We start from the raw sequence: 25,740 nt of genomic DNA, 5'->3' as shown, positions 1-25,740 counted from the left end.
TCTGCACAAAGTGTTTGCATTACAGCAAGCTAACATATATGCCGGTGGCTAGTTAAGCACTGGGACAGTCATTAAGAAGGGACCCTAGTAGCTCATTCCCCAGGGTCATCAACACATCTAATTGGGAGTGACAGGAGGCAGGTCTTTAGGAACAAAGCAGAAGTTAAGAGTATTATTAAGAAGGTGCATATGCCAGGAATGTTTGGAGGGAATACCTGAATCCAAATAAAACAGCAGAGAGAGACTGGGTAAATATGATGATTGCAATAATTCTAATTATTATTATCATTTCAAGTAAAACCATGCTGTAAGATAGACAGCTGTATAAAAAAAAAAATCTTTCTGGTTATCCACCCAGAACACTCAGATGGATGTGCTTACACTGCCATGTATCTGCCTCTAAGCCCAGTAAGCAGCCTGCATTCTGGCAATATTTTAGTGTTTTAACAACACAATAGCTTGTGGCTTGTCCAGTGTCAAGGGGGATCTGAAGACAACACTTCAACAACTACTATTATCCTCCTGACACAGTTAGCTTGGGATATCTTGACTGCTGTAGCAGTACACTGAAGAAACCAAGAAGCATGGGACATCACACTTAAGTCAGCTTTATGGACCAATTTAGCTGCTGGTGGTAAAGTTTTCTTTGTGGAAAAGACATTTTTCCAGTGATTAGCCTCAGCTGCATGCCAGAGAGTGGCGTAACAGCAGGAAGAGAGCCTGAGCTCACAACACCGGCTGAAAGAGTCTTCAAATACAAGTGAAACCTGACTTCTCATTCCTTCACAATATCACAGAATGGCCCAGGTTGGAAGAGACTTCAGAGATCATCTACTCCAACCCCCCCACCATGGGCAGGGGCACCTCTCAACTAGACTCAGCTACTCAAGGCCTCATCTAACCTGGCCTTGAAAAGCCCCAGAGAGCAGGCATCAACAACCTCCCTGGGCAGCCTATTCCAGAGTCTCACCACCCTCCTACTGAAGAACTTCTTCCTCAGATCCAGTCTAACCCTGCTCTGCCTCAGCTTCAAACCATTTCCCTTTGTCCTGTCTCAAGACACCCTCAGGAGAAGTCCCTCTGCAGCCTTCCTGCAGGATCCCTTCACCTATTGGAAGGCAGCTCTAGGGTCCTCCCAGAGTCTTTTCTCCAGGCTGAACAACCCCAGCTCCCTCAGCCTGTCCTCACAGCAGAGGTGCTCCAGCCCTTGGATCATCTTTGTGGCCTCCTCTGGACTCACTCCAGCAGCTCTGTGTCCTCCTTATGCTGGGGACATTGGACCTGGAGGCAGGATTGGAGGTGGGGTCTCAGCAGAGCAGAGTCCAGGGGGCAGAATCCCCTCTCTTGCCCTGCTGCCCACACTCCTCTGGATGCAGCCCAGCACACAGCTGCCTTCTGGGCTGCACGAGGGCACTGCTGGCTCATGTGGAGATGCTCAGCAACCAACACCCCCAAGTCTCTTTCTTCAGAGCTACTCTCAAACCCCTCTGCACCCAGCCTGGGCTTGCGCCTGGGATTGGTCCAACGCAGATGCGGGACCTTGCACAATACTCTGCTGCCACAGCCATCTCCCCAAAGGTGCACGGTGTATATTTTGGAAGGAAATAACCATTCCCAACTCCATTCCCAACCACAAAGAATAAATTATTTTGACTGCAGACACAATATTTACTTTCTTTTCAAATGTGCTTGAAAAATACAACTAAGTGGACTATCAACACTGTCCACAAGGCAGTTAAAGGTCCTTTTGAAAAGCTGGTGTTTCCCCACCTTTCCTCAAATCAGAAGGCAATAGTTCCATGACCCAGTTTACAATTAAGCACTCCACCAGAACAAAGTCTCTATTGTACTTCTGCCCAGCAGGCTACCAACATTTATAGCCCATGTTTGTTTTCACAATCAGTCTCAAGGAACAATTCTGATAACCTGAACAAAGTCTCACATGACTTTAACAATCAGCACCAAGTCAAACATGACTGCCTCTCTCCCTGTCTTGTTTGCCTGAGCTCTGCAGATAAGCAGTGCAGGCACAGACACTGGGACAACAAAGCAGAAGCAGTCATTGGATGAGGTGGCATCACAGGAAGTGTCCTCTAAAAATATACACCTCTGGGTGACTTTTACAAGAGGTGGGGAGACAAACTCTTACAGGCTCCCAGCATCTCGTTTCACAGCCTTGACTACAATACTGAAAGTAATACACTGCTTGAAACTATGATCCTGCAATTAGAAGCAAAGAGAGAACAGAAAGTTGCAGTGCAGCTACCAGAAAACCCCAAGGGGCTACAGAAAGTCTGAAACAACTAAACCTGCAGGAGTTAATTACTGAGAGCTGAATTCTCTCAGTCTCCATTGAATGTATCATGTTCTTCAGGCTCCACTGTCTTTTGTAAATGAACCTCCAGGTAGCCAAGGAATCCAATCTCACATCTCTCTACCAGACTCATAAATTTCATCTCTGGCAGGCTTGGAAACTGTGCACAGGGATAGGTTGATGGGTGGCCACTCACTCTACCCATACCCATTTCAACCTCATATTGATATCTTACTGTGTTTGCCTTACTTTGCAAACATAAGACTATTTAACTTGCAGTTCAGTGCATAGTGAAGCAAACAAAAACCATCCAACAAATACACTCCTGGACCTCTGTACATTTTTTGCTAATCATGTTAGAGCTCGTTCTGGAATATCTACTTTGTGGTGGGAAGAAAAATTGCTAAGAGCTTCCAGACAACACAGCACAGTGTTGCAGAACTGCACAGAAAGGAAACAAGTTAAAGCAGTATTGGACTGGCACAGAGGCAGGAAGGATCCTTTTGGTCAATATTGAACCAGACACAAATAAAAGCTGCATCAATGCAAAAGGCTTCATCAGTCTGATCAGAATAAGCTTTCAGCAGGAAAACATCTCAGCTGGAACACTGCCAAAACCAAACTGAAAGTATGAGACCAAAATAAGTATGCAATGTACTAGTATTTAAAGTTTTTGTATTCCTGTGTTTCCATCTTGATTTCCATTTAAAGAAGCCATAAGAAAAGAGAAATCTTTGCATATACATGCTTTGAGAACACGGATTTGACAATAAGAAGCCTGACAAATGCTACTTACGTACCCGCACTTGTTCTTCAGTGCTTAGGAAAACAAGCAGGACCCATCTGGAAGCACAGCATACAGTCAATATGATGGGGTGAGGTGGTGTGCAAGAGTACTGGCACACAAATAAAGCCTGCATAGGCATGCTAAAACAAAACAACACACCCAAACTTATTTCAGTTAAGCAGCCTGTGGAATAACTAAAGAAGTTCTCTTTGGTTAACGTTTCATCTCCTAAGCAACAAAGTTTGAGAGAGAATCTTACTACACAACTTCTTTAGCTCCCTTCATCTTGGTACTTGGGAAAGTGAGATCTTCAGTAGCAATCACTGAACAATAATGCAGTACAGGAAGAAAAAGAGAAATGGAACAAGACCCATAAATAAAGCCTGCATCAGCTGCACGACTTCAGGTGTCTAACACCTGTGTAAAAGCGCCGTGAGGATTGCAACCGGCGCTTGCACTTTTTTAGAAACTGAAGAACAATTAATGCAACCATTCAAAGAGATTTTTAAAGCCCTGTGCTTAAATATCCTGCAAACAAGAAGATGAATTTACAAGAGGGAAAGACATACAGAAAGGCTGATTCCACCTCCTAATACCAAACCACGAACAGCTGTTATCAGAGGAATAGGTTTTTAAGAGTGGATGTTAGACCAATTCAAGTGCCTAAAGAATGGAGGAAAGACCTTCTTAGCTCCACTTGTGTTTGTGGGGGAATGTTACCTCCCCATTTCCTCAGCCATAGGGATCTGTACCCAAGGTAGATGAGATAATGCTCAAGCCCCCTGCATCCAAACTCCTGGTCTTTGCACTTCCAAACTGACAAGCAGACTAAGGAAAAGTTTGTAAAGTGACTTGTAAGCTCTTAGTTCACTCTAACTAACCACTTCATCAACTGCATTTCAGGCATGTCACATCCCCAGCATAGAAATTTCTCAGCTGAACACAAGAAGCAGAAGGCAGACGAGTGTGAGTATAAACTCACACTAGGAGTTGTATTTGGTTGGTTTAAAGCTAAAAGTGAGCCTCAGTTTTCATGTAAAAAAAGGCTTCAGTCCCACCCTAAATGCAGCTGATGTTCAATTTTAGCTTACTATGCTCAAGAAGCATATTTTCAACTGGCAACCAAAACCTCCAGCTATCAACAAGGCTTTCCCCAGAAGAATACCATTAATTTCCATGGCATTTGTCCCCAGGGAGGAAGGCAGGGGAGAGAACCCAAGTGAACACACTTTCTCTGACAGATGTGATGACCCCCTTCCAAAATTTGAATCAAAGGCAACAAAGGAAAGAAACTTTTCCTCTCCCTCACTTCTATTCATTGTCAGATCTATGGCAAGTGGAGATAAGAGTAAGGTCCCCTTTTGGGCACACTGGCAGAGTAACCTCAGTAGCATGGGAAAAAAGCAGCTTTAGCACTATTTCAGAGGCTGGGGTACAAAGTGGGGCTCTTGCCCCTTTGGAGAAATCTTGTGGAAATATGTAGAGGATTAAAAAGTTGTCTGAACGCGCAGTTAAGCCAAGAAGGGACGTATTTTGGAGCCCAACCACCCACCTCATTCAGAAAGCAACACAGAAAGCATGGCCCAGGGTTTGGGACACGAATGCACTTTATTTACACACAAGGCAAGATTAACCTGTCAAACAAGCTTAAGTCTTGCATTACCAGATGACAACAAATAATTCACTGCAAGTCAGCCTGGAGGTCTGAAAACTTGATGCAAATGAAATGCCTTAAAACTCTTAGAGATATTACATACTCCCATTGTGTTTTTTTAATCCTTAACTTGCCTATCACACCTCAAGGAGAAAGAATTCCTCTCTCATCCCTGGTCTCTCCTGCACCTGTAAACTTTTTCTTTCTTCCTTCATTTTCCTCCTCCCTCATTTCTCTCTCATTGCCTGGAACAGTATTGTCCTCAAACACCTGAAAAAAGGGCTTTCCACTCATGGTTTCACAGTGAATGCTGGGGAATTCAGACAGGGTAACAGTGCTCGCACTCCGGAGATCTTCAAAACCCGTCTGGATGCATTGCTGTGTTATCTGCTCTAGCAGGAGGGTTGGACTGGATGATCTTTCAAGATCCTTTCCAACCCCTAACATTCTGTGATTCTGCTCTGCTGCCAGAAGCAAGCTCTCCTGGAGTAACTGAGTAATTTGGCAAGACAACTACAAACGTTTAAGTACAGGGAACCAGATTGTCTACACTCCCCTCCCCTTCTTCACTCCATCAATAAAGTCACTACTTCCACAAATATTCCTGGGTTAAAGAGAAAGTGTCCATTACAATTCACATCTTTAAGAGGAAGCACTGGAAGAGCTGCTCCAAGATCAGAAGAAATATTCAAGTCCTGCTATTTAAAAAGGCACAGGCATAAGTATCTTGAAAACTTACACTGAACAATGCAACAAATCTGATTAAAATTACATGAGGCATGATAAGAAGAGAGAGGAGGGTGGCTACACCATGCTCAGAGTGTATTTCACGATAGCTAAAAGGGAAGAGAGGAATGATGTGAAAATGGCTGACAGGGATGACTAAACTGAACACATGAAACCAATCATCTCGTTGGATGCAGAAGTCTTCTGAGCAAAGTGGCCAAAAAACACAGACGAGGTCTCATGAAAAACAAAAATAAATAAATGGGACAGACAAAGTAAACACTGCACTTGAAATGCAGCAGACAGGAACAAAGGAGCAAGCCCCAGGAGGAGGCAGCATCTGAGAAAACGGCACGGATAATGATGCTGCTTGAAAGCATGCAGAAGACAGTCTCTCAGAGAAATCTGAAAACTATTACTCTACTACACAGACAAGGCAAGAATGAGGAGCTTGGAAAGCACAGCATTTACAGACACTCAGTCTGTTGTCTACAAAGTTTTTACCAAAGGAAGTGAGGGTAAAAGAAAAAAAAAATAGTCCTCACTAAGGCAAAACTTTGTAAAGTCTGATTGAGTTGAAATACTTACCAATAACCTACTTGTTCCTGCAGAAATAGAGGTAGCAGTGGCAAAGAAAAAAGGGGAAAACCAATCAATGACAAAAAAAAAAGGTCAGAGTATGAAATATTCAATATTAGAACTGGGAATAATAAATGTGAATAAAAAGATAAATTCTTATGTTGGATGTTCTCAGAATATAGATATTCAATTCTAAACATAACAATGCTTCATTTTTTTCAACAGCAATATTTAATGAAATAGCAAAACTAGTCAGAGTTACATTTATCATTCAGCACAACAGAAAAATTAGATTTATTAAAAGCACAGTTTCAAGAAAGTCACCGACAAATGTTTCAAAGCATGCTTCTTTTCTTGTGCTTTTCATCTCATTTTTAATCATATATCCAAGAATTTTTATCACCTAAGCACAACAGCAGACTTCCCTGCATTATTATATTCTAGTATTTTCCCTCTTTAGCTCTCAGAAGTCCTTCATGAAGGGTACCAACTTCTTAATTCTTCAGGGAAACACTCAACTTATGGACTAGTTTGCTTTCATTCACTTGAAACTGGTGAAAGTAGAGCAAGTAAAGTTGTTTATTTATTTATTTGGGCTTGGTTTTTTTTTTTCTCCCAAAGTAAAAATCACAGAATGGTTTGGGTTGGAAGGGACATCCTTCACTACAGCAGCTTGCTCAGAGCCTTCTCCAATCTCACCTTCAATATCTCCAGGCATGGGGCCCCAACCACCTCCCTGGGCAACCTGTTGCAGTGTTTCAGCTCCCTCATGGTGCAGAACTTGTTCCTCACATCCAATCTAAATCTGCTCTGCTCTCATTTCAAACCATTGTCCCTTGTCCTGTCCCTGCAGGCCTTTGCAAACAGTCCCTCTGCAGCCTTCTTGCAGCCCTCTCCAGGTACTGGCAGGCTGCTGTTAGGTCCTGTCCCTTAAATTACTCTAAACTGTGTGTCCTGGGGCACTTTTTCCACTGAAGTTTTTATTATGCTTTCTGGAAATCATGGTGTGGATGTGCTGTGAGTTACCTTCCTTAAGGCACTGAAGGTAGCACCATCCAGCAAAATAAACCCAGCAAGCCTTCTGGAAGAAATTCAAAATATGGTCTTCTAATCTACAAATGCTCAGGCAAGAGCAGGGATAAACAAATCTGAGTCTTTAAAAACAATTTTGACAAATCTCCAAATCTCAAATGTATTCATATGGGCAGCTACAGAGAGGGTAGGTTTGGTTTTGTGGTTGGTTGAGTTTTTAATGGACAAACAGCTTGTTCACAAACAATTTAGGTAGATTTAGGCTAGATATTAGGAATAGACTAAATATTAGGAAGAAATTCTCTACAGTGAGAGTGGTGAGACACTGGAACAGGCTGCCCAGAGAGGTCATGGATGCCCCTTCCCTGGAGCTGTTCAAGGCCAGGTTCGATGAGGCCTTGAACAACCTGGTCTAGAGGAAGGTGTCCCTGCCATGGCAGAGGGGTTGGAACTGGATGTTCTTTAAGGTTCCTTCCAACCCAAACCATTTTACAAATCTGTGAATTTGTAAAAGATACAGAACATCTTCTAAAGCTCCAGCTATGACAACTGCTATTATCAATTTCTATTCTCTCACAGTTTTACAGAAAGAAATTGAAAGTACCTGCATGGTGGGTTCCACCCCTAACTGCATTCCCCCTCATCCAAGCAAACATGAACACTGCTTACTTCATTGCCCTATCTCCATATGTTTCTGTAACTCCTCAGAAGCAAACTGTGCTTATACCAAACCTATGAAGCCAAAATACCTGGGAAATACCATCTAGAAGGTGACCACTCAAATCCTTTGCCTTATAAATGAAATCATGGTATACATCATCTCTCCAGCAAAGCAAGTTTAAGGGGGGGGGGGGGAGAATAGTAATATTGAAGAGCATCATGCAGCCCTGGAAATTACCCAACAGCTTGCCACAGCTCCCAGCTATATGGCCACGGTCTGACCTCAATCCTGCAAAGTTACCCATAAGCTAAGTTCCAGACAAGTGGTCTGGGTGGGAACTGGCTGACAAGCTGCTTGCTCCCAGAGGCTTCTGGCAAACAGCTCCTTTTCAATCTGCCACAAGTAGGGTGCCCCAGGGATCAATATCAGGCCCAATACTGTTCAGTATCTCCATAAATCATCCAGAGGAGGGATCAAGCGTACCCTGATGAAGTTTGCTGATGACACTAAACTGAGTGGAGAAGTGGAGACTTCAGAAGGGAGAGCCACCCTGCAGGAAGACCTGGATAGGCTGGAAGAGTGGGCTAATAACATCCTGGCAAAGTTCAGCAAGGGCAAATGTAAGGTTCTGCACCTGGGAAAATGCAACCCAGGAGTGCAGCACAGGCTGGGATCCGGTCAGCTGGGAAGCAGCTATGTAGAAAGGGACCTGGGCTCCTGGTGGATGAGCTCAACAGGGCTGATCTGTGTGCTGCAGCAGCAAGGAAAGGCGACAGGATGCTGGGGCTGCATCAACAAGGGCAGCACCAGCAGAGGCAAAGTTGTCCCACTCACGGATTGTCAGGGCCCCCCTGGAATACTGTGTCCAAGTTTAGTTTCTGCTGTATAAAAAATGTGGAGAGGCTGAAGAGGGTCCAGAGAAGGAACACAAAGGTGACCCAAGGATTAGGAAGCTGCCATGTGAGGAAAGGCTGAGAAAACAGAGTTTGTTCAGCCTTGAGAAAAGAAGGCTGAGGGGAGACCTCATCACCACGTTCCAGTTTCTATAGGGTGGCTGTGAAGAAGTTGGAGACAGCCTCTTTACAAGGATTCACGTAAAGAAGATGAGGGGTAATGGGTATGAGTTGCTACTGGGGAGATTCCAATTTGACACAAGACGAAAATCTTTCACAACAAGGACCATCATAAATCTCCCCAGGAAAGTGGTGAAATCCCCAACACCAGAAACTTCTGACTCAGCTGAATAGGGTGCTAGGCCAACTTGTCTAGCCTGGTGTGGCAGTTTAGGCTGGATGCCCCCTGCCACTGCTACATGAGATACACCTCTGGTGTCCTGGGTGCCCACCCACAGGGGTGGACACAGGAAATGGCGTATTTCTACCCATAAATCCTGCACCCTATAAGGCCATCTGCAGAGTCATTCTCTTCCTCTTTCTTCCCTCTGCTCCCATGGGAGATGTCCTCTCTTATCGGGTAATGCCGGGGGAGTATCCTCAAGGCCTCTTAGGCCTGTCTAGGCCTAATGCCAGGAGGAGAATGGAGGGGGAGGCAGTCTCAGACCTGGCCAGCCTGAGACTTGCCTAGCAGTAGGAGGGGGGGGAAGGAAGAGCCCTGAGGGGTTGGGTAGACCCTCAGGTGGGAGGAAGGGAGGACTGGGAAGCTTTTGGGAATCCTGTGAGGGGATTCTGTATGCTTTAGGATGTTCTTTTCCACTATGCTTTGTAGTTTGTAGTGTTCTGTAGCTTCACCAATTCGTTTTTCCATTTAAACTTTTCCATCACTCTCCAATCCGTTTGCGTGTGTCATTCTTTTGTCCCTTTCGGGGCAAGAGATGTTCTGGCTGGCCTCAAACCAGCACACCTGGGCTTTCCCCAAGAAAGGTTGGGCCTGACGACCCTTGAGGTCCCTTCCAACCTGGGATTCTATAAGTTAGGGACAACTGATTTGGAAACACAGCTTTTCTAGGACACTGATGAAACTCTAATACTAATTTTGTTTAATTATGGTCATTGTTCAGTTAGAAGTCAAAATTAATGTATTCCAAGAAAAGAAACAGCAAACCCAGTGTATTTTCCTTCTGAAATTCACTCCCTTCTTCCACTAGGGAGTGAGTGAAAGAAAATCCCGTGGCTTCCCTTTCTGTTTGCTTAGTGGCACACTGAACAAAGCTGCTGATGTTCTCCCAGAAGCTGGTTTAATAGTATAGTAGTGTACAAAAACATATTCAGCATAAAAAGAAAGTAATGTTTACTTTAGGTTCCCATCCCTAAGGAAAATCCTGCAAGACATTTATAAAAAGCTAACAGTAAGTAGGACAAAAAGCACACACTACCTTAAATAAACTGCACTTAACAATAGGGAAAAAATATTGAAGCCACACAGACCTCTTCAGCAGGGTCAGAAAAAGAAGTGAAAAAGGTCACTGAAGTATTTAGAAATGCTGTTTTCACATGTGAATCAAAGCATTGCTGTGTTTTCCAGCTTGGCTTTGAAAGTCCTTAAATGAAATTAAATATTTAGATGTTTTGTTCTTTTTCCTCCACGCAGAAGATTGATCTGATCTTGTTACCTCAGCATTACTGGATGCAAAACCATCTGTAAATATTTCAGAATGCCACCTTCTTGATTGCTAACCTTTTGTCAAGAAAAACTAATGTTATTTTGAAAGGTTAACCTTTCAAAATAACCTTTCAGTGAGCCTCCCGCTGCTCAAGGCATCTCTCTAGTACTAATTCAAAAACATATCACAAGTTTCTCCAGGTCTTTAAATATTTAAGGTCAAACATTGTAATCATCTCATTTGGAAAAAAAAAGTAGTGTCACACAGCATCAAAGAAAATTTAACAGTGGGATAACATAAAGGATCTCTATAACCTGCTTTTTCTTTTACTTCCACTTACTAGAAGGAACCAAGCAGGGAAGCCCAGATGAAACTATAAGACTAAAAATATGATGAAGATGAGAACTGGCTTCAGAAAGTCTTTAAACCACATGAAAAACAAATAACAGCGATGAAACTAAGAACAAGGAAGCTAGCTTACCAAAGTCTGGGAAGGCTGTGGCAAGAAATCTATGTTCTGGGATGAGAGCGAGCAAACAGATGAAGATTGAACTTCTGAAACCCAGATAAGATTTTTCTAAAAGAACCAAGAGACAGGAGCTGTAGGGCTGTGAGTCAGGGAGCCAGAGGCAATGCACAAGCAGCACTCCGGTGGGAGGCTGCCTGCTCTCTTTTCACCCTGCCAAAGCTGCTTTCTGCATCGCAGCGACCCGGGGCTATCACAGACCCTCGGTCTTAACGCAGGGAGCAGCTCACCCAGACGGCCTGGGGCTAACAGCGGGGACACCACTCTGAGCAGGGCTTGCTCCGTCTGCCGGAGCAGCAGCAGGGACCGCCACACGGAGCACCCCCGGAGCTGCAACAGGGAGCCACAGGAGCACCCCCTGGGACCCTGCGGCGCACCCCCGGAGAAGCAGCAGGGACCCCCCGGAGCTGTCCGGCCGCGGGTGCTGAACGGTCGCTGCCCTGCGCGGCCTCTGCCTTCCGGCTCTCCTTGGCTCTCGCAGAGCACGTCGAGCACTGAACAATCTGCCGTGATTAACAACGGGATTAACGACAGACTAATTAGTGCAGTTAGCGAAATACCACGGCAACGACACAACAGATCTACTATGACAAAAGGCAGCCAGCCCAGAATCCAGCTCGTTTAGTGGAGTTCAGTCTCGGTTGTTGGGTAGGTTTCACAGCTTAAAGACACAGAGACACTAATTTCAGTCTGCACAAGGAATGATGAGGTTTATGTAAGTATAGAAAAAAACTGAAATCCCCCTCTGTCTCTGCAGCCCTGGTGCCAATTTGCACACACAGTTGCAGCTGCACTTTTTTCTGTGTTATAGAGAGGTTGGTCATGGCCCAACCAGATGTTTTGAGTTTCAAAGAATTGCAGATGGCTTTTCTTATTTACACAGGGATGCCAGACTGCACTGTCAAGTGTAGTAGCTAGCACAAATAGCCAGATAACTCTGGCTTTAATGAATTCTCTTATCAATCTATCCTACTGAATCTGGCTAGGCAGAAACAGCAACTTCAGGTTTTTGAGACAGTTACTTTATTGTTAAATGTCACCTGCTTCGTTACCACCCTGCTTCTTTTCTGACAGGTTTAATTTGCAATACATGTCTAAGTGCCTCAAAGTAAGCAGATTCAAAACCTGAGAGATCCTAAACCATAACGGTGCAATAAAGACCCTTTTGGTTATGTTTCAAGGCCACAGATGCTGCTGAAATTGTATCCAATCACTTGAAAGGGTTGAGTACAATCAAAAAGAAAAAAGCCCCTCCTGATGGTAAGGAAGAAAGAACTATCTACTAATAAAAATGCATCAGTTGCAAATTTCTCCATTCAAAACTGGGAATCAGTTGTGAAATAGTTAAGAAGGATTTGCTCATTAGGAAGTTTTCCAATGGTAAAATTATTTGTCAAAATAAAAGACCCAAGGAAATTGATGTTTCTCAATTAAGAAGTTAAGAAATAATAGATAAACAGCATCTGCTCCCAAAGGGCTAAGCACAGCTGTTCCCACATTCCAGTGCCAGGAAGCAACTGTCAACCTCAAGGTCCTTTTCACATGATACAATCATCAACAAAGAGACTTTCACCCACACCTCATTCCTTAGAATTAAATCTGTTCTTGTAAGCCCTTTTCTGTAAAGTTGGAGCAGAGGAGCCTGAGGGGTGCCCTTGTTCATGTTTATAAAGCTGTGAAGGACAGTGTTGGGAGGACAGAGCCAGGCTCTGCTCAGGGAGGTGCAATGGGTGCAAGCTGGAGCAGAGGAGGTGCCACTGGAACATAAGGAAAAACTTTTTCATTGCGAGGGTGCCAGAGCCACGGAGCAGGCTGCCCAGAGAGGCTGTGGAGTCTCCTTCTCTGGAGACATTCAAAACTCACCTGGATGTCTTCCTGTGTGACCTGTGCTAGGTGATCTTGCTCTGGCAGCAGGGGGTGGAATCGATGGTCTTTGGAGGTCCCTCTCAACCCCTATCATTCTGTGAAAAGTTGCTGTATACCTACTAACCTAAAACAATTCTGACACTCATTTAGAGTTCCAAGAGCAAGGGCTGTGGTTTTCCAACACACTGTGTGAGAAAGGAAAATGCAGTGTTGAAGTACTGCCTGCAGTGATAACTGACTGTAAGGGCTGACAAAGTGTCTTTTTTCTATCCTGAGTCCTCTATGGACAGGTCCTTGTGGTGACATTCCCCATCCTCAGCTACAGAGGTCAACTGTCAGACCATGCAATGGCTTCAGGGTGAGGAAAAACATCAGAATTAGCTTCCCAGTTAGGAGTTTCTGCAGGGGGCTAGAGATCCAACAATTTAAAGACACAAATGCTAAGATGACAGAAGGTGCTAAGATTACAGAAGGAGGTCCTCTCCTTCAGCAGGACCTTGTCAATTTCTGACACTTCCTGACAAACCAGATTAGGCCAGTCAAGGTAGATTTGTAGGTGCACCAAAAGTCTTGCACATGAAGACTTGCTGGCTCCAGTAAAGCTGTTCACATGGTGTCTAAACTGTCTCAGGAGCTTAAAAGCATTGTATCTGGTACATGTATCATCATTGCCTGGAGGGACACAAAGCTAAATACATAGAGAAAACCACACTTGGGAAAATGCAAGAAAAAGCAAGGTAATGACTTGAAGCTTTTCTTCCTCTCCTATTTCTGTATGAAATTTCACATCTGGCATGGCATGACAAGTGTGTCATTGTGTGACCTGACAAACCTGGAAGGCATAAACTCAAAATTGAGAGGGCTAGAGTTCAGTGTGTTGACATATAGGTGACAGGCTTTGCTGCCATGTGCTCAGTGTCCAGCAGATGTAACAGGTTAGGTCTTTGAGGAAGCAAGTTCAACCAGTTTTAACTTGTGTGCCCTTCAAAATACTGCTAACGGAAAGGGAAACTTACACTGAAATATTCAAGTTTGGGGAAATGAAAGTTAGAAGACTGGAAACAAGAAAATACCCAAAAATAGATACCCTAAAATAAAGAATGTCCTGAAAATTGCTTCCGTTTGATACAGAAGTCATTAAGTGTTGTCTCAGTGTATTTCTCTTTAAGCATTACTCCTCCAACAACACATCAACTATTGCTATGGAAAGGAGGATAATCAAGTTAAAATCCAAACTGAACGTAATACCCACAATTGCATCTTTCTAGGAGAAAGAAAAATGTCTCAAACTGAAACACAGGAGAGGCTCTCCAGCAGACCTGCACACACAGCTTTGGTCTGCCACAAGATGACAGCTCGAGAGGCTGGAAAACACCTGGACCAGCACACCTCTCCCTGTCTCCCACTAAGGAAGGACTCTACAAGAAACACCCCCATTCCATACAGACCTCATCCCCTCTTCTCTCTTACTTACAAATTTGGCCTCCCTTTTAAGGGACATCCTTTGAGGTTAACATTTCCTGGGGTGCTTTTGATTTTCATCCATTCTAATTCTGCACCTTTGTGAGCAGTGTCAGGGCAGCCACCTTTTGAATAAAAACATCTGCTTCTAAACATATTTCAAGGAACGTTTGCATGCATCCCCACACTTGCACAACACACACCACATGATTTGTGTTTGCCTCCCTGTTGCTGTTTGCAGTAGAATTAGCCCCAAATTTGCAAGGAACATTTCCTCCACTCCTTAGCTGCATGCTGTTGCTGGATCCGGGTCTTAGCAAGTGCATGAAAATCAAGGTTCATTATGCTAGCAATGAAACCTCTATGTCCTCCAAACTGAAAGCTTATTTCAGCATTGTATTTCACTTCAAAAACATTGTAAACATTGGCTTCCCACATCCATAGTTACAAAGAAGTAGCACAGTATCATAGAATTGTTTTGGTTGGAAAAGACCTTCAAGATCATCCAGTCCAACCAATTCTCTTACTCCAGCACGTCTGGGGCTAAACCACATCTCTCAGCACCACATTTCTACCTGTTGGAAACATCATCCATCTTTGAAAACTCTGTCAGTTATAAAGCACACAAATCCAGGGATAGGAGAAAGACATAAAGCAGAGCAAGGCTGAGCTGTAGCAAACATACACCACTGTGCAGTTAGCTTTCATTATAACTCAGCTCTTCAGAAGCAAGCGAATGGCTGCACACTTATCTGGCATCCAAAAGTCAGGACAGCTGGGTTAGAGGTTCAAAGGCTGCTTCTTTGACAGCACACAGCCCCTCTGCAGACATGAATTTTATGATGTCTTCATTCACATGCTGCTCTAGATCATTTCAGAGGAGAGTAACAAAGATGATCCAAGGGCTGCAGAACCTCTGCTATGAGGACAGTCTGAGGAAGCTGGGGTTGTTCAGTCTGGAGAAGAGAAGACTCCAGGGGGACCTTAGAGCTGCCTGCCAGTACCTGAAGGGATCCTACAGGAAGGCTGCAGAGGGACTTTTCCTGAGGGTGTCTAGAGACAGGACAAGGGGGAATAGTTTGATGCTGAAGCAAAGCAGGGTTAGACTGGATCTGAGGAAGAAGTTCTTCAGTAGGAGGGTGGTGAGACTCTGGAATAGGCTGCCCAGGAAGGCTGTGGCTGCCTCTTCCCTGGGGGTGTTGAAGGCCAGGTTGGATGAGGCCTTGAGCAGCTGAGTCTAGTTGAGAGGTTTCCCTGCCCATGGTGGGGAGGTTGGAGCAGATGATCTCTGAGGACCCTTCTGCGATTCTATGATTGTCATTCAACACTCAGGACCAGAGTTCAACACTTTGGGACAGAGTTTAACCTCCTGTTTCATGGATAGGTCTACTTTCAGCTTTTCAACACATTAGTGGAAAGAGTGGGATGCGTAACACTAAACCCAGGGCACAGTGGGAATGACAGCATTAAGTATCCCAGAAGACCAAAATATGCAAAAGGGTGAAAATGGCAGACTTAAGATAATCAGCATTATAGAAAGAATCATAGAATGATTTGAGTTGGAAAGGACCAAGGCTTCTTTTCAAGGAACCATCTGGAATCCTTAGCAGGGAAACAGTTTCTTTTCTGAAAGAACTTCACCTCATTGGTCCAGATTTCATTATACAAGAATTCTTTTTAAGATTCTCCAAACAGTCTCTGCTCAGGCAATCTGCAGCAAGCATTTCCAAGCGTACCCTTCTTATAGTGCACATGGAAAGCTTCACCCACTTTACATTTCCTCCACAAAGGCCACATCTGTTCATGTACACCATGGGTGTTTTTATTTTAGCAGGACAGAAGAACCGCAGTCAGGCTACACTCAAGGCAATTCAGCAAGAGCCTTTCCTTCAATTTTGTGTCCAATTCAAAACTGGGACAGAGAAATCTGTGTTTTACTAAGATATGTGACCCTTCCCTTTTTGCATTGACCCCTAGTAATTAAAAAAAAAAAAAAGGTAATTGCCTTAACTATACTTCAATTCAAGCAAATGTCTATACAGCCTACTTTACAAAAATAAAAAGTTCAAGAGCGTAATACTAAAGCTCCATTTTTCTCCACAGAATAGCCATTATGCATGAACACAGGTGACTCTTGCAGTGTGTGATTTGATCACTGGTTTAATCCTACACAAAGCCTTCTTTTAAAAGGATATTAAAGTTTTTAGTAAAGAACTGCCCTCCCAGGAAGTGTTCAAGGTCACGCTGGACGGGGCTCTGAGCAACATGAGCTGGTGGAAGGTGTCCCTGCCCATGGTAGTGGAGGGTGGAACTAGATGATATTTAAGGGCCCTTCCAACCCAAACCATTCTATGAATCTATGCTTAGGCAACCTGCTAGTGCTAAAATTAAAAAAAAAAAAAATGTAGTTCTGATGCTACTTCAGATGCTCAACTAACCCATCATAGCTAAGAACTCCACCTTCAATGTTTAAAGCCATCATGAATTTACGGTATAAATCAATCTGACATAGGGACTAATTTTGGTAGCCTGACTAGGAAGTGTTTTTGAACACCATTAGTTTTAAAAGCCATTTACAGTTCAAATGTTGCTAAATAATTGCTTTCTATAAATGCCACTTCGTATGGAAAGCCAAATAAATTCTAACAGCTCATTTTTTCCTGCCGTTATTCTTAGGTGAATTTATTATAAGTTACTAGAAGCTGTGCAAAGTGCATGCCAGATGAGAACTGGGTATTTATAGCACACTAAGTCAGTTAGCAAACACAAGCTACTAAAAATACCCACAGTGGTATGCATCACACCCACCCTTTGGGGACTGCTCGCAGCCTGCGGTGGTCTGGTTTTCAGGCACAGCAGATGAAGAAGCAGCAAACACCCAGGTAGGTCACTTCCTAAAGATGAGTAACAAGAGTCTAATTCCACACAGCACCTCGTGTTGTTTGGCAGGCAGTCTGGCATCCCAAGATTGTCCTCTCTTCCCAAGTCAATTCTACCCAGCCTCCACACAGAAAAAAGCAGCTTGTCCTGAGTGAAAGTGAGAACCAGTCTTGCTCTTGCTGTGCCTTACCCTCCAGTTTCTGCAAGCATCAGGATTTTGAAGCCTAACAAATAACAGACATCAAAGAGCTCTGGATGCACACCAAGACATCCTTATGGAAGTCCTAATGATCATTTAGGAGGATGAAAAACTGGCCTTGAGAACACAAGCACTTGTTTAAGAAACAAGTAATCAGAGGGTAGACAGCAAAATACAATTTCCCACTTTCTTGGATGCTTAAGAAGTGCTCTTCTGGTTTTCCTCAGGGAATTGTGGGGTTGATAAAAGTTGTTTTCTTTTGATTGATGAATGTCTCTAAAGATATGCTGAAATGGAAACTCAAAGCACTCCAAGATGTATCACTGCTTCTTTTCACAGGTTAAAAACATCTGTAAGAGCAACATGTTCCACTACCACAGTAATTTAACCCCATCTGTAGAAATGACCATACCTCTCTGCTGAAATTAAACCAATAATGAGCAATAGGCTGCAGAAAGAGCTTGAAAATAATAAAAGTTTGGTTCACACATCTGCAAAACAGCAGACAAAACCTACCCAAAAAATCAAAACGAAAGAGGGTAGATGGAGAACATTTACAGGATGAAGTTTTCCATGAGCATCTAGCAAGAAGAGGAAAGAACTTACCCAAACAGATGGGTAAGCAATGTGTCTTCAAAATAGTTCTGATTTTCTAACAGTGACAAAAGGCTTGCTGTATGAGACAAAGAAATTACCAGAAATGAGACTGGAATTAAGACCATGGAGACTCTGGAATTAGTTGCCCAGGGAGGTTATGGATGCCTCCTTCCCCGGGGATGTTCAAGGCCAGGCTGGACGAGGCCTGGAGGAGCCAAGTTTAGCAGAAAGGTGTCTCTGCCTATGGCAGGGAGGTCAGAGCAGATGATCTCTAAGGTCCCTTCCAACCCAAGCCATTCTATGATTGATTGATTGTACCTGGGAGGTTGTTGGAGACTAATCTGCAGCTAGGTGAAAGAAGATGAGGAGAAGCACACTGACAAGATATCAGGGTTGGAGAGGTATTTAGAAGACATTAAAGAGGAAGGCCCTTGTTTGAAGTGGCACTGGAAAGGCTCAACCAGGTATTATTGTGGTGCTGATAGCCAAAAGCAGTATTTATATATGCCATTACACTTGGGCTGCTTCCTTCTCTTCACAACTTTAACTAGTTACATTTCTCCCCTAAATGCAGTGCTCCCATTTTTATTATTTGGCTTCTCCTACCCCCTTTTGTTTACCAGGCAGGAGAAGAAAAAGAAACCCTTCAAAGATCCTCCATCACTCACCTCAGTCTTCATTCCAGCACCCCAAGCCTCTCATCATCACAGAGAAGGAAATGAGACAGGGCTCCCAGGGCCTTCACTACCAGAAGACCCAAACAGTTCTTTTAGCTCATTGTCAAAACACTAAACATGTGAGAATAAAGCACTCTCCTGACTGAGCTGGAGCAGGTGGGTGGTAGTGTTGGACTTTCTGCTACTTTATCCTGTCCTCTCTCTTTAGAAGAGTAACACATTTCCCTTTACAGTAACACATTTCCAAAACATCCCCTGCCTGAATTCAGAGACTGCAAAAGTCACTCCTCTGTCACTTTGGAGTCAATTCATTGGTATAACTGAAGAGAAAATGAGGTGCACATCTACCTCACCCCAATCTGTGGTTGAGATGTCTCTGCATACACACACATTTCTATTTCTCTCAGCTTTCAGAGTGGATTCCATTTTAACCTTCTACAATCAGGTGACTCCAGCAAGCCTCACTGTTATACCCCTCCTTTTTTCAAAGTGGACAAACATGGATATGACTGAGGTTCACTGGTACAGCCAGGTCAGCAGACAAATCCAAACACCAGAGCAAAGATAGCCTCAGCTTTCATTGTTCTGTGCCTTGTAACATCTATGAACTGCAACAGCAAAACACCTGAAAACGTCCACAGGCTTGTTTGTGTTCACAACAGCCAACAGCAGTGCCAGCACACCTCAGAGAAAGGGCAGGATTTGCATGCAAAATATCACTTTTATTAGACTGAACCCTTACACTCCTTCCAAATTCTGAATGAGGTACATCTAAAAACCTTCTTTTCCAAGGCTTCACATCATTCTTCTACTGACAGCTGCTTCCCACAATCCAACAAGTAACTCAGATTACAACCCAAAGCTTTCCTGAACTTTCTTCTATGGAATGAAAAATTCTATAGAATGAAGAATGACAGTGAGGGTAGTGAGACACTGGAACAGGTTGCCTAGGGACACCATGGATACTCCCTCCCTGGAGGTGCTCAAGGCCTCACCCAACTTGTCTTGAACAAGCTGGGCTAGTGGAAGGTGTCCCTGCCCATTGCGTGGGGTTTAGAACTAGAGGGTCTTTAGGGACCCTTTCAACCTAAACCATTCCATGAATCTATGAATTTTCTCATTACTTTTAACAGCTATTACTACAAACCACTGCTAGTCTAACAGACCTACAAGGTTTCACCCATTGTATCTTATGGACATTCAGTAGCTGGCCATAAATCCTGAACTGTTAAAGTCCTTGATTAAAAAAGCCTGATCATTATTTGACTTGAAAAGAATGTTCTCCTAATTAAGTTCTTTCCTAATAAAGTTGAAAAGACACAACTTAATCTTCAAATTATTAATCCATGTCTTGAAAGCTGTCAACAATTGTATTTGACATCACCATGTATTTAAAAACTTGTCCACAAATACATCATATCAAATTGTATCTAATGGTATAAAACGTGAGATTTTGTATGATACTTTGTATGGTCTCTGGTCAATCAGCTTGGATGAAGAAGTTTCAAAATGTAACATTTCTGTTACCTTCAGCTGAATTTTTTACACATTCTTCCCCAACAGACATTTAAAGAAAAATAAATTAAAAATTAAAAGTTTTATTCTTGTCTTTCAACAACATTCCCAAGAAGAGATTTAAATTTGAACACCAGAAAGATTATGTCTATTAGGTGTTTCCACTAAGAATTCTCCCTGCTGTGACTATCCAGAAACAGCATCACAAACAGAATCACCGAATGGCTCAGGTTAGAAGAGACCTCTGCTCTGAGCCTGCTTGCAGGCACGCTGGCAGCACAGAGTTAAACACAGGCACATTTCTCTTGTTGCCAGACCAACCATTTAGCGACCTGAACTCTCCCCAGAGGAGACAGGAGGTCACAGCAGCATTTGCTCCCTCGCACTTTGATCACAAAGGTGCCCCGGGCTGAGGTCAGAGCATGAAGGCCAGGAAAGGCTGCTGTGACTGCCACTCCCCTGCCAGGCACCCAGAGAGAACTCATCACACTGTCCTATCCATTACCATGCAGAACACAAGACTGTATTTCCTGGCTCAAAGGACCAAGTACAGCAGGGATGTAAGCATGCTACAGGAGAGAGTTAATATTTATACATGACTCCAGCATGCAAAGCTGCTCAGTAAAAGTGACAATACTGTAATTCACTAATAGCAAATTAATTACAGTCATTTAACAAATGCAACACCCACATGTCACTGATGAAGAAAAGCAGCATCCATAAAAACAAATAGCTGGAGATTCAGTTCAACTTGTGGAAGTTGTTCTTCTTTTTTTATTTTAATTTTCATACAACTGCTATGCTCATCCTCAAAATGTATTTCTGTACTTTTCAAGAGAAAAATAAACAATACAGCTAATTTGCAAGTTACAAAACAAGGGAGGGGACTTCAAGCAGGCTTAGGATACATAAGGCAAATGCCAGATACCACACCTAGGCAAGCTTGAGCTAGCTACCATCAGCACAAAAACAATGCTTCAAGTTATTTTTCACCATGCTGATACTTATGATATATGATCTCCAGTGGGGCCACTCATTGCAAGTATGTAGTTATGACGTGGAATCAAGAAAACACAAGGCAAGCAACCAACTAAGGATGCTGAGAATCAATGTTATGTGGTATCATGTATCACTGATATCAGAGAATATTTAAATTGAAAAACCTCAATGCTTCAAGTGATTTCACAGGTGTTGCAGTCTTATCATTATACAGTTATTTAACCTGATAAGAAACACAAAGATTTGTAGAAAAGGCAAGTAGATTCCTAACCGCCTTGTGATCACATAAGGACAGTAGATCTTGAAACTTGCTACCCAACCCCTAACACATGGCATTCTTTATTTACTAGTCAGCAGACGAGGAGAGTGTACCCCTCGTGGTGCTTTGCCTCAATGGGAAAAGCATCCAGCTCTGCACTACTGCATCCTACATCCTCTTTAGCGTGCCAGTTTCAGAAATCATCAAAAGACAAAACATGGTGTGGTACAGTGATTAAGAGATTACTGCATGCCATAGAAATTCAGAGTTACTCTGAAGAGACCTTCCAGCATCTGAATAAAGTTTCCTAGGTTATTGATCCTCATCACAGCATTTACATTTAATCCATTCTCTCCAGGAAGCAAAGCAGGTTGCAAGACAACGTTTAAGCAAGGAGGAAAAAAAAGAATGTTTTACCTTTGAGTAACACCTGGCTTTAATGACTGCCCTGTGCCTAGCATGAACCACATACACTCAGTGTCATGGCATCCTTCCATCACTAAAAGAAATGCAGGCACCTTCTTCCCCCACAAACCACCTTGACAGTGCAACAAGCATGCTCACAACAAAGCCCTGCTACTGAGCAGCCTGCTGTTGTGAGAACAGCTGTGTTCTTTAAGGGCAAATATGCTTTCATTAGAACAGGGTTTGACAGCTTTCTGTTAATGTTCAGCCACTCTGCTGGGAGGAGGCAGTTTCAGATCTAGGAAGTAACAGCTCCGCTGTCTTCAGGTCAACACACCCACATGGGACAGAAGCTTTGGCACCCTAGAAGGGTTGAGCTGAAGAGAGCTCTGCTTTGGTTAAAACCAGACTACAGATAAGAAGAAAACTCAGCCTACAAATAACATTCACAAACAGGTTAACTGGAACACAGAAAGGCAGGAACTTTACATTAGCATTCTCCTTCCCTAAAGACAGCTTTTGGAGAAGCTGGTTAGTGTTTAGACAGGTTATGATATACACACGTATTAGAATTACCCATTCAAAAAGTCACCTTGCACCTTAATATTTGACTTGTATGAAGAGTGACCTTTAGAATAAGCAGTACTGAAAGTAGTCAGCAACTCTGAAAGCAGCTGGCAACTTATAGGATATCTTTACTTATAGGCAGTAGAACACAAGTCCTACACCAGCCCTACTGAAAAACACGGGAAAAACAAACAGAAACCTATGACAACTTGCTCCATGCCTAATATGCCTCTGACAGGGTCTCAGCTTCCTCGTTAATTTCAAAGGTTAGGAGCGTTTCTCCTGCCTCAAGAGCACACGAGGCCATCCCCAAGAAAACAAGGTGCCGGTGCTGCAAGCTATCCAGCTCGTCTCATCTCTTCGGGGGAAACAAAACAAAGAAACTTAATTTAGCTTCCATTTGTCTGAATCGACTTTCAGAACTGAGAATCCAATAACTCAGAAAGAGGAACAAGCATGGGCCATACATTACTCAGTACCTGAAGAGGGGCTCGGTCCTATTTTAAAATAAACGGCAGAGACACATGATCCAATTAAACTCTAATTATGTAAGTAGCAGGCAAGAGTATTTACACAGGCAGCGATTACAGCTCTTAGAGTCTCCAGCCGCCGGCGGAAGCCCGCACCGCTTCTCCTCGGCCGTCCCAACCGCCCAGCCGCGGGGTCTGTACCATTTCAGCTCCCGCCTTCCACAGTTCCCGTACCGAACAACGGGAGACAGCGGCCCGAGAACCCCGGCTCCAGCCCCTGCCTCCTCCGCTATCCCCGGAGCGATGGCTCATCCCCTGCCCCACCTCGGGCCGAGAGCCGCAACAACAACCCCCCTAAGAATCCTCCCACCCAGCCCGGACCCAAAGCCCCGGGAGAAGCCGCGCAGCCCGCCCGCTCCCTGGCCGGCCCTTACCTCCGAACAGGTGCGGCGAGAGGTGGGCCGGCAGCGAGCCGATCACCAGCCGGGGCCCGCCGGAGGAGCCACCGCCGCCCCCCGTGGGCCGCTCCCGGCCGCCCTCCTCCGGGGTGCTGCTGACTGAGTCCTGCGAGCCGTAAGGGCCGCTGCTGTGGGGGATGTTGAAGGCGGACTGCGCGGCCCGGGCACCAGGGACGGCGGCCCCCCCTAAGGACCGGCTCCGGGTGGCCGTTCCCGCGGCACTGCCCGCCGCCGCCGCTCCTCCTGCTGCCGCCGCGCCGCCGGGAACGGCATGAGGCGCCGCCGTCAGGTGCGAGTACCGCCCGCCGGCTCCCGCCGAGCGCCCGCCAGTCCCGTTAGCGCCGCCGCTGCTGCTGCTGCTGGAGGAAGGTAGATCCCCGCCCGAATACGCCCGGGTGCGGCCGTTGGCGGCGGTGGGGCTGCTCTGCTTCGCGCCCATGGTCCCGCCGCCGGCCGGCGCTACCCGGTGTCCTTCGCCGCCGCCTTCCCCGCGGCGGCCGGGAGCGGTGGGAGTCCGGCCCCAGCGGAGGCGATCCGAGGTGCGGGTCGAGCTCGGGAGGCAGGAGAGGACGCGCCGGAGCAGGGGAACGGATCGCTCAGTAGGTCGGTGTCGCGAGGGAAGAGCCGCCTGCCGGGAGCCGGCTCAGCTGGCGGCCCCGGCGCGGCCGCTGCCCGCGGCTCTGAGGCGCCGCCGTAAGCTGCTCGGGACGGTGCTGGCTCCCGCCGCGTGGCTGCTCGCGTCCGCCGCCACTTCTGCTGCGTCCGCCGCCGCCGCGCCCGTCGCCGCCATCCTGCTCCTCCGCCGCCGCCGCTGAGCCCTGTGGGGGGCGACGGCGGCAGCAGTGCTGCCGAGGCCGCTCGCTCGCTCGCCTGCCCGCCCGCGGCGCGCCGTGCCTGTGTCGAGGGAGGCGGGAGGGGGCGGCCACCCCGGCGCAGCCGCTCCTCTACATTGTCGCCATACTGGGGGCGGCACCAGCAGGCGGGATGCGGAACGTTACGGCGGCGGGGGTTGCTGCCTCTCCTTCTTCCACCACCAGCACCCGCTGCTCTCGCCCCGCGGCGAGCCGGGCCCGCCGCCCCGTCCCGTCTCCTCACGCAAGGTGCAGGGCAGCGCCAGGTGGGCGGGCGCACGGCGAAGCTGCCCCGGCCATATCCCACGGAAGGGGGATTCTCCACGACGGGTTCTCCCGGAGCGTGAGGCCGAGGCGGGAACTGCTGGCGGATACGGACGCGCACGCACGGGGTGTGGTGCCGGCCGCCTGCTCGCCTGTGGGGTAGCCCACGGGGTACCGGAGCTGCAGCCCTAGCCAGCAGGGAGTTAAGCGCCGCTTTGCCGGCGGCAGAAGGCAGGCCGGCGGCGGCGGCGGCAGTAGCTACGGACCCGCAGGGTGGGCGGGCCGGGCTGGGCTGGGGGCTGAGCAGTGGGCCGAGCTTCGCCAGGTGCAGGAGCGGGCCGGCTGCGGCGAGAGGTGGCTCGGCAGAGCGGGCAAGGCCAGGGGCAGGCTGCTGAGGCGGCAAGCTGCGCGGTTCGCCCCAATAGCTTCGGCAAGGCTCCAGCAAGCTGGAGGCTCCCACACCGGAGCGAAGGGCCGTGCCCAGCCCTCCGCGCCCCGGGCCTGCGTTCGGCCTGAGGGCCGCGACCTTGGCCGGGAGCTTTCCGGAGGAGGGGTCTGCAACCTGGGCATTTTGCTGGGGAGAAGCTAGGCAAAACCGATGAAAATCTCTTACATCTTTGACTTACAGGAGATAGGCTGAGGTCTGCAGGATTTTCATCTCTCAGTCGGAGTAAAGCTGATGAGGGCTTCACACGAGCATTGACTGATAGGCAAAAGCGGCCACCCTGTGAAGTGTCCTGGTGTGGACAAAGGGTTCGGTTTGCTCATGACAAATCAATCAGAGACATTAAATTATTTTGCTCTTTAAAGGTACGTGACATCGAACGTCATTTACCTTGGATTTATATAAACACGATTCCTACAGTCGGTGTGGGTTTTGTGGATGATTTGGGGTTTGCAGATGATTGTCTGCACGTCACCATGGAGCAGTTCTGGGCACCATCTTAGGATTCTTAATACCACCTAGGAAGGGTTTCCAGCTGCATCGATGCCTGTGTCACAACGGCACAGTACCTGGGCTGTTTCATAAGACAATAAAAGAGATCAAACCCTTAATTAACATACAAAGTATTTTGTAATATTTGCAATACATCTGTTACATGTACATGAATTAAGTGTGCATTGTTCTATATTACACATGTGTAGCGTATAAATGTAGCGTGTGTACAGGCAGGGCATCTTTGATGCTTCTCCCTTTCCTCATCTCCGTTACAACTACAGTTGCTTTCTGGCAAACCTGGTTTGCAAGTGGAGGTATCACAGCTGGGGATGGCAGAGGAGTCTTCCAGCCCTAACTCTTTGTTCTGATACTGTTTTTCTGGATGGCTGAGATCCTTGTGAAGAATCTGAACCCCATTTAGAGAATGCTGTTGTAGACCGTTGCCAGTTGCAGTAAGAGGCAGAAATTCCACAGCTGTCTGACAAACAGCTTG

General features: G+C 45.8%; 1 protein-coding gene across 1 annotated transcript in view; it reads right to left on the bottom strand.

The window, feature by feature from the left end:
- The window catches only part of ZNRF2 (zinc and ring finger 2), a 45,201-nt gene extending 21,570 nt beyond the window's left edge, over window positions 1-23,631 (bottom strand). Inside the window, exon 1 of the mRNA XM_054385099.1 lies at window positions 23,169-23,631. Within this exon, the coding sequence (XP_054241074.1) occupies window positions 23,169-23,631 (463 nt within the window). The remainder of the gene's footprint in view (window positions 1-23,168) is intronic.
- Between the last annotated feature and the right edge of the window lie 2,109 nt (window positions 23,632-25,740).

The sequence above is a fragment of the Indicator indicator genome, chromosome 11 (genome assembly GCF_027791375.1).
Source record: "Indicator indicator isolate 239-I01 chromosome 11, UM_Iind_1.1, whole genome shotgun sequence".
NCBI classification, from domain to species: Eukaryota; Metazoa; Chordata; class Aves; order Piciformes; family Indicatoridae; genus Indicator; species Indicator indicator.
The sequence above is the reverse complement of the archived record's forward strand: the minus strand, read 5'-3'. Positions and strand labels throughout refer to the sequence as shown.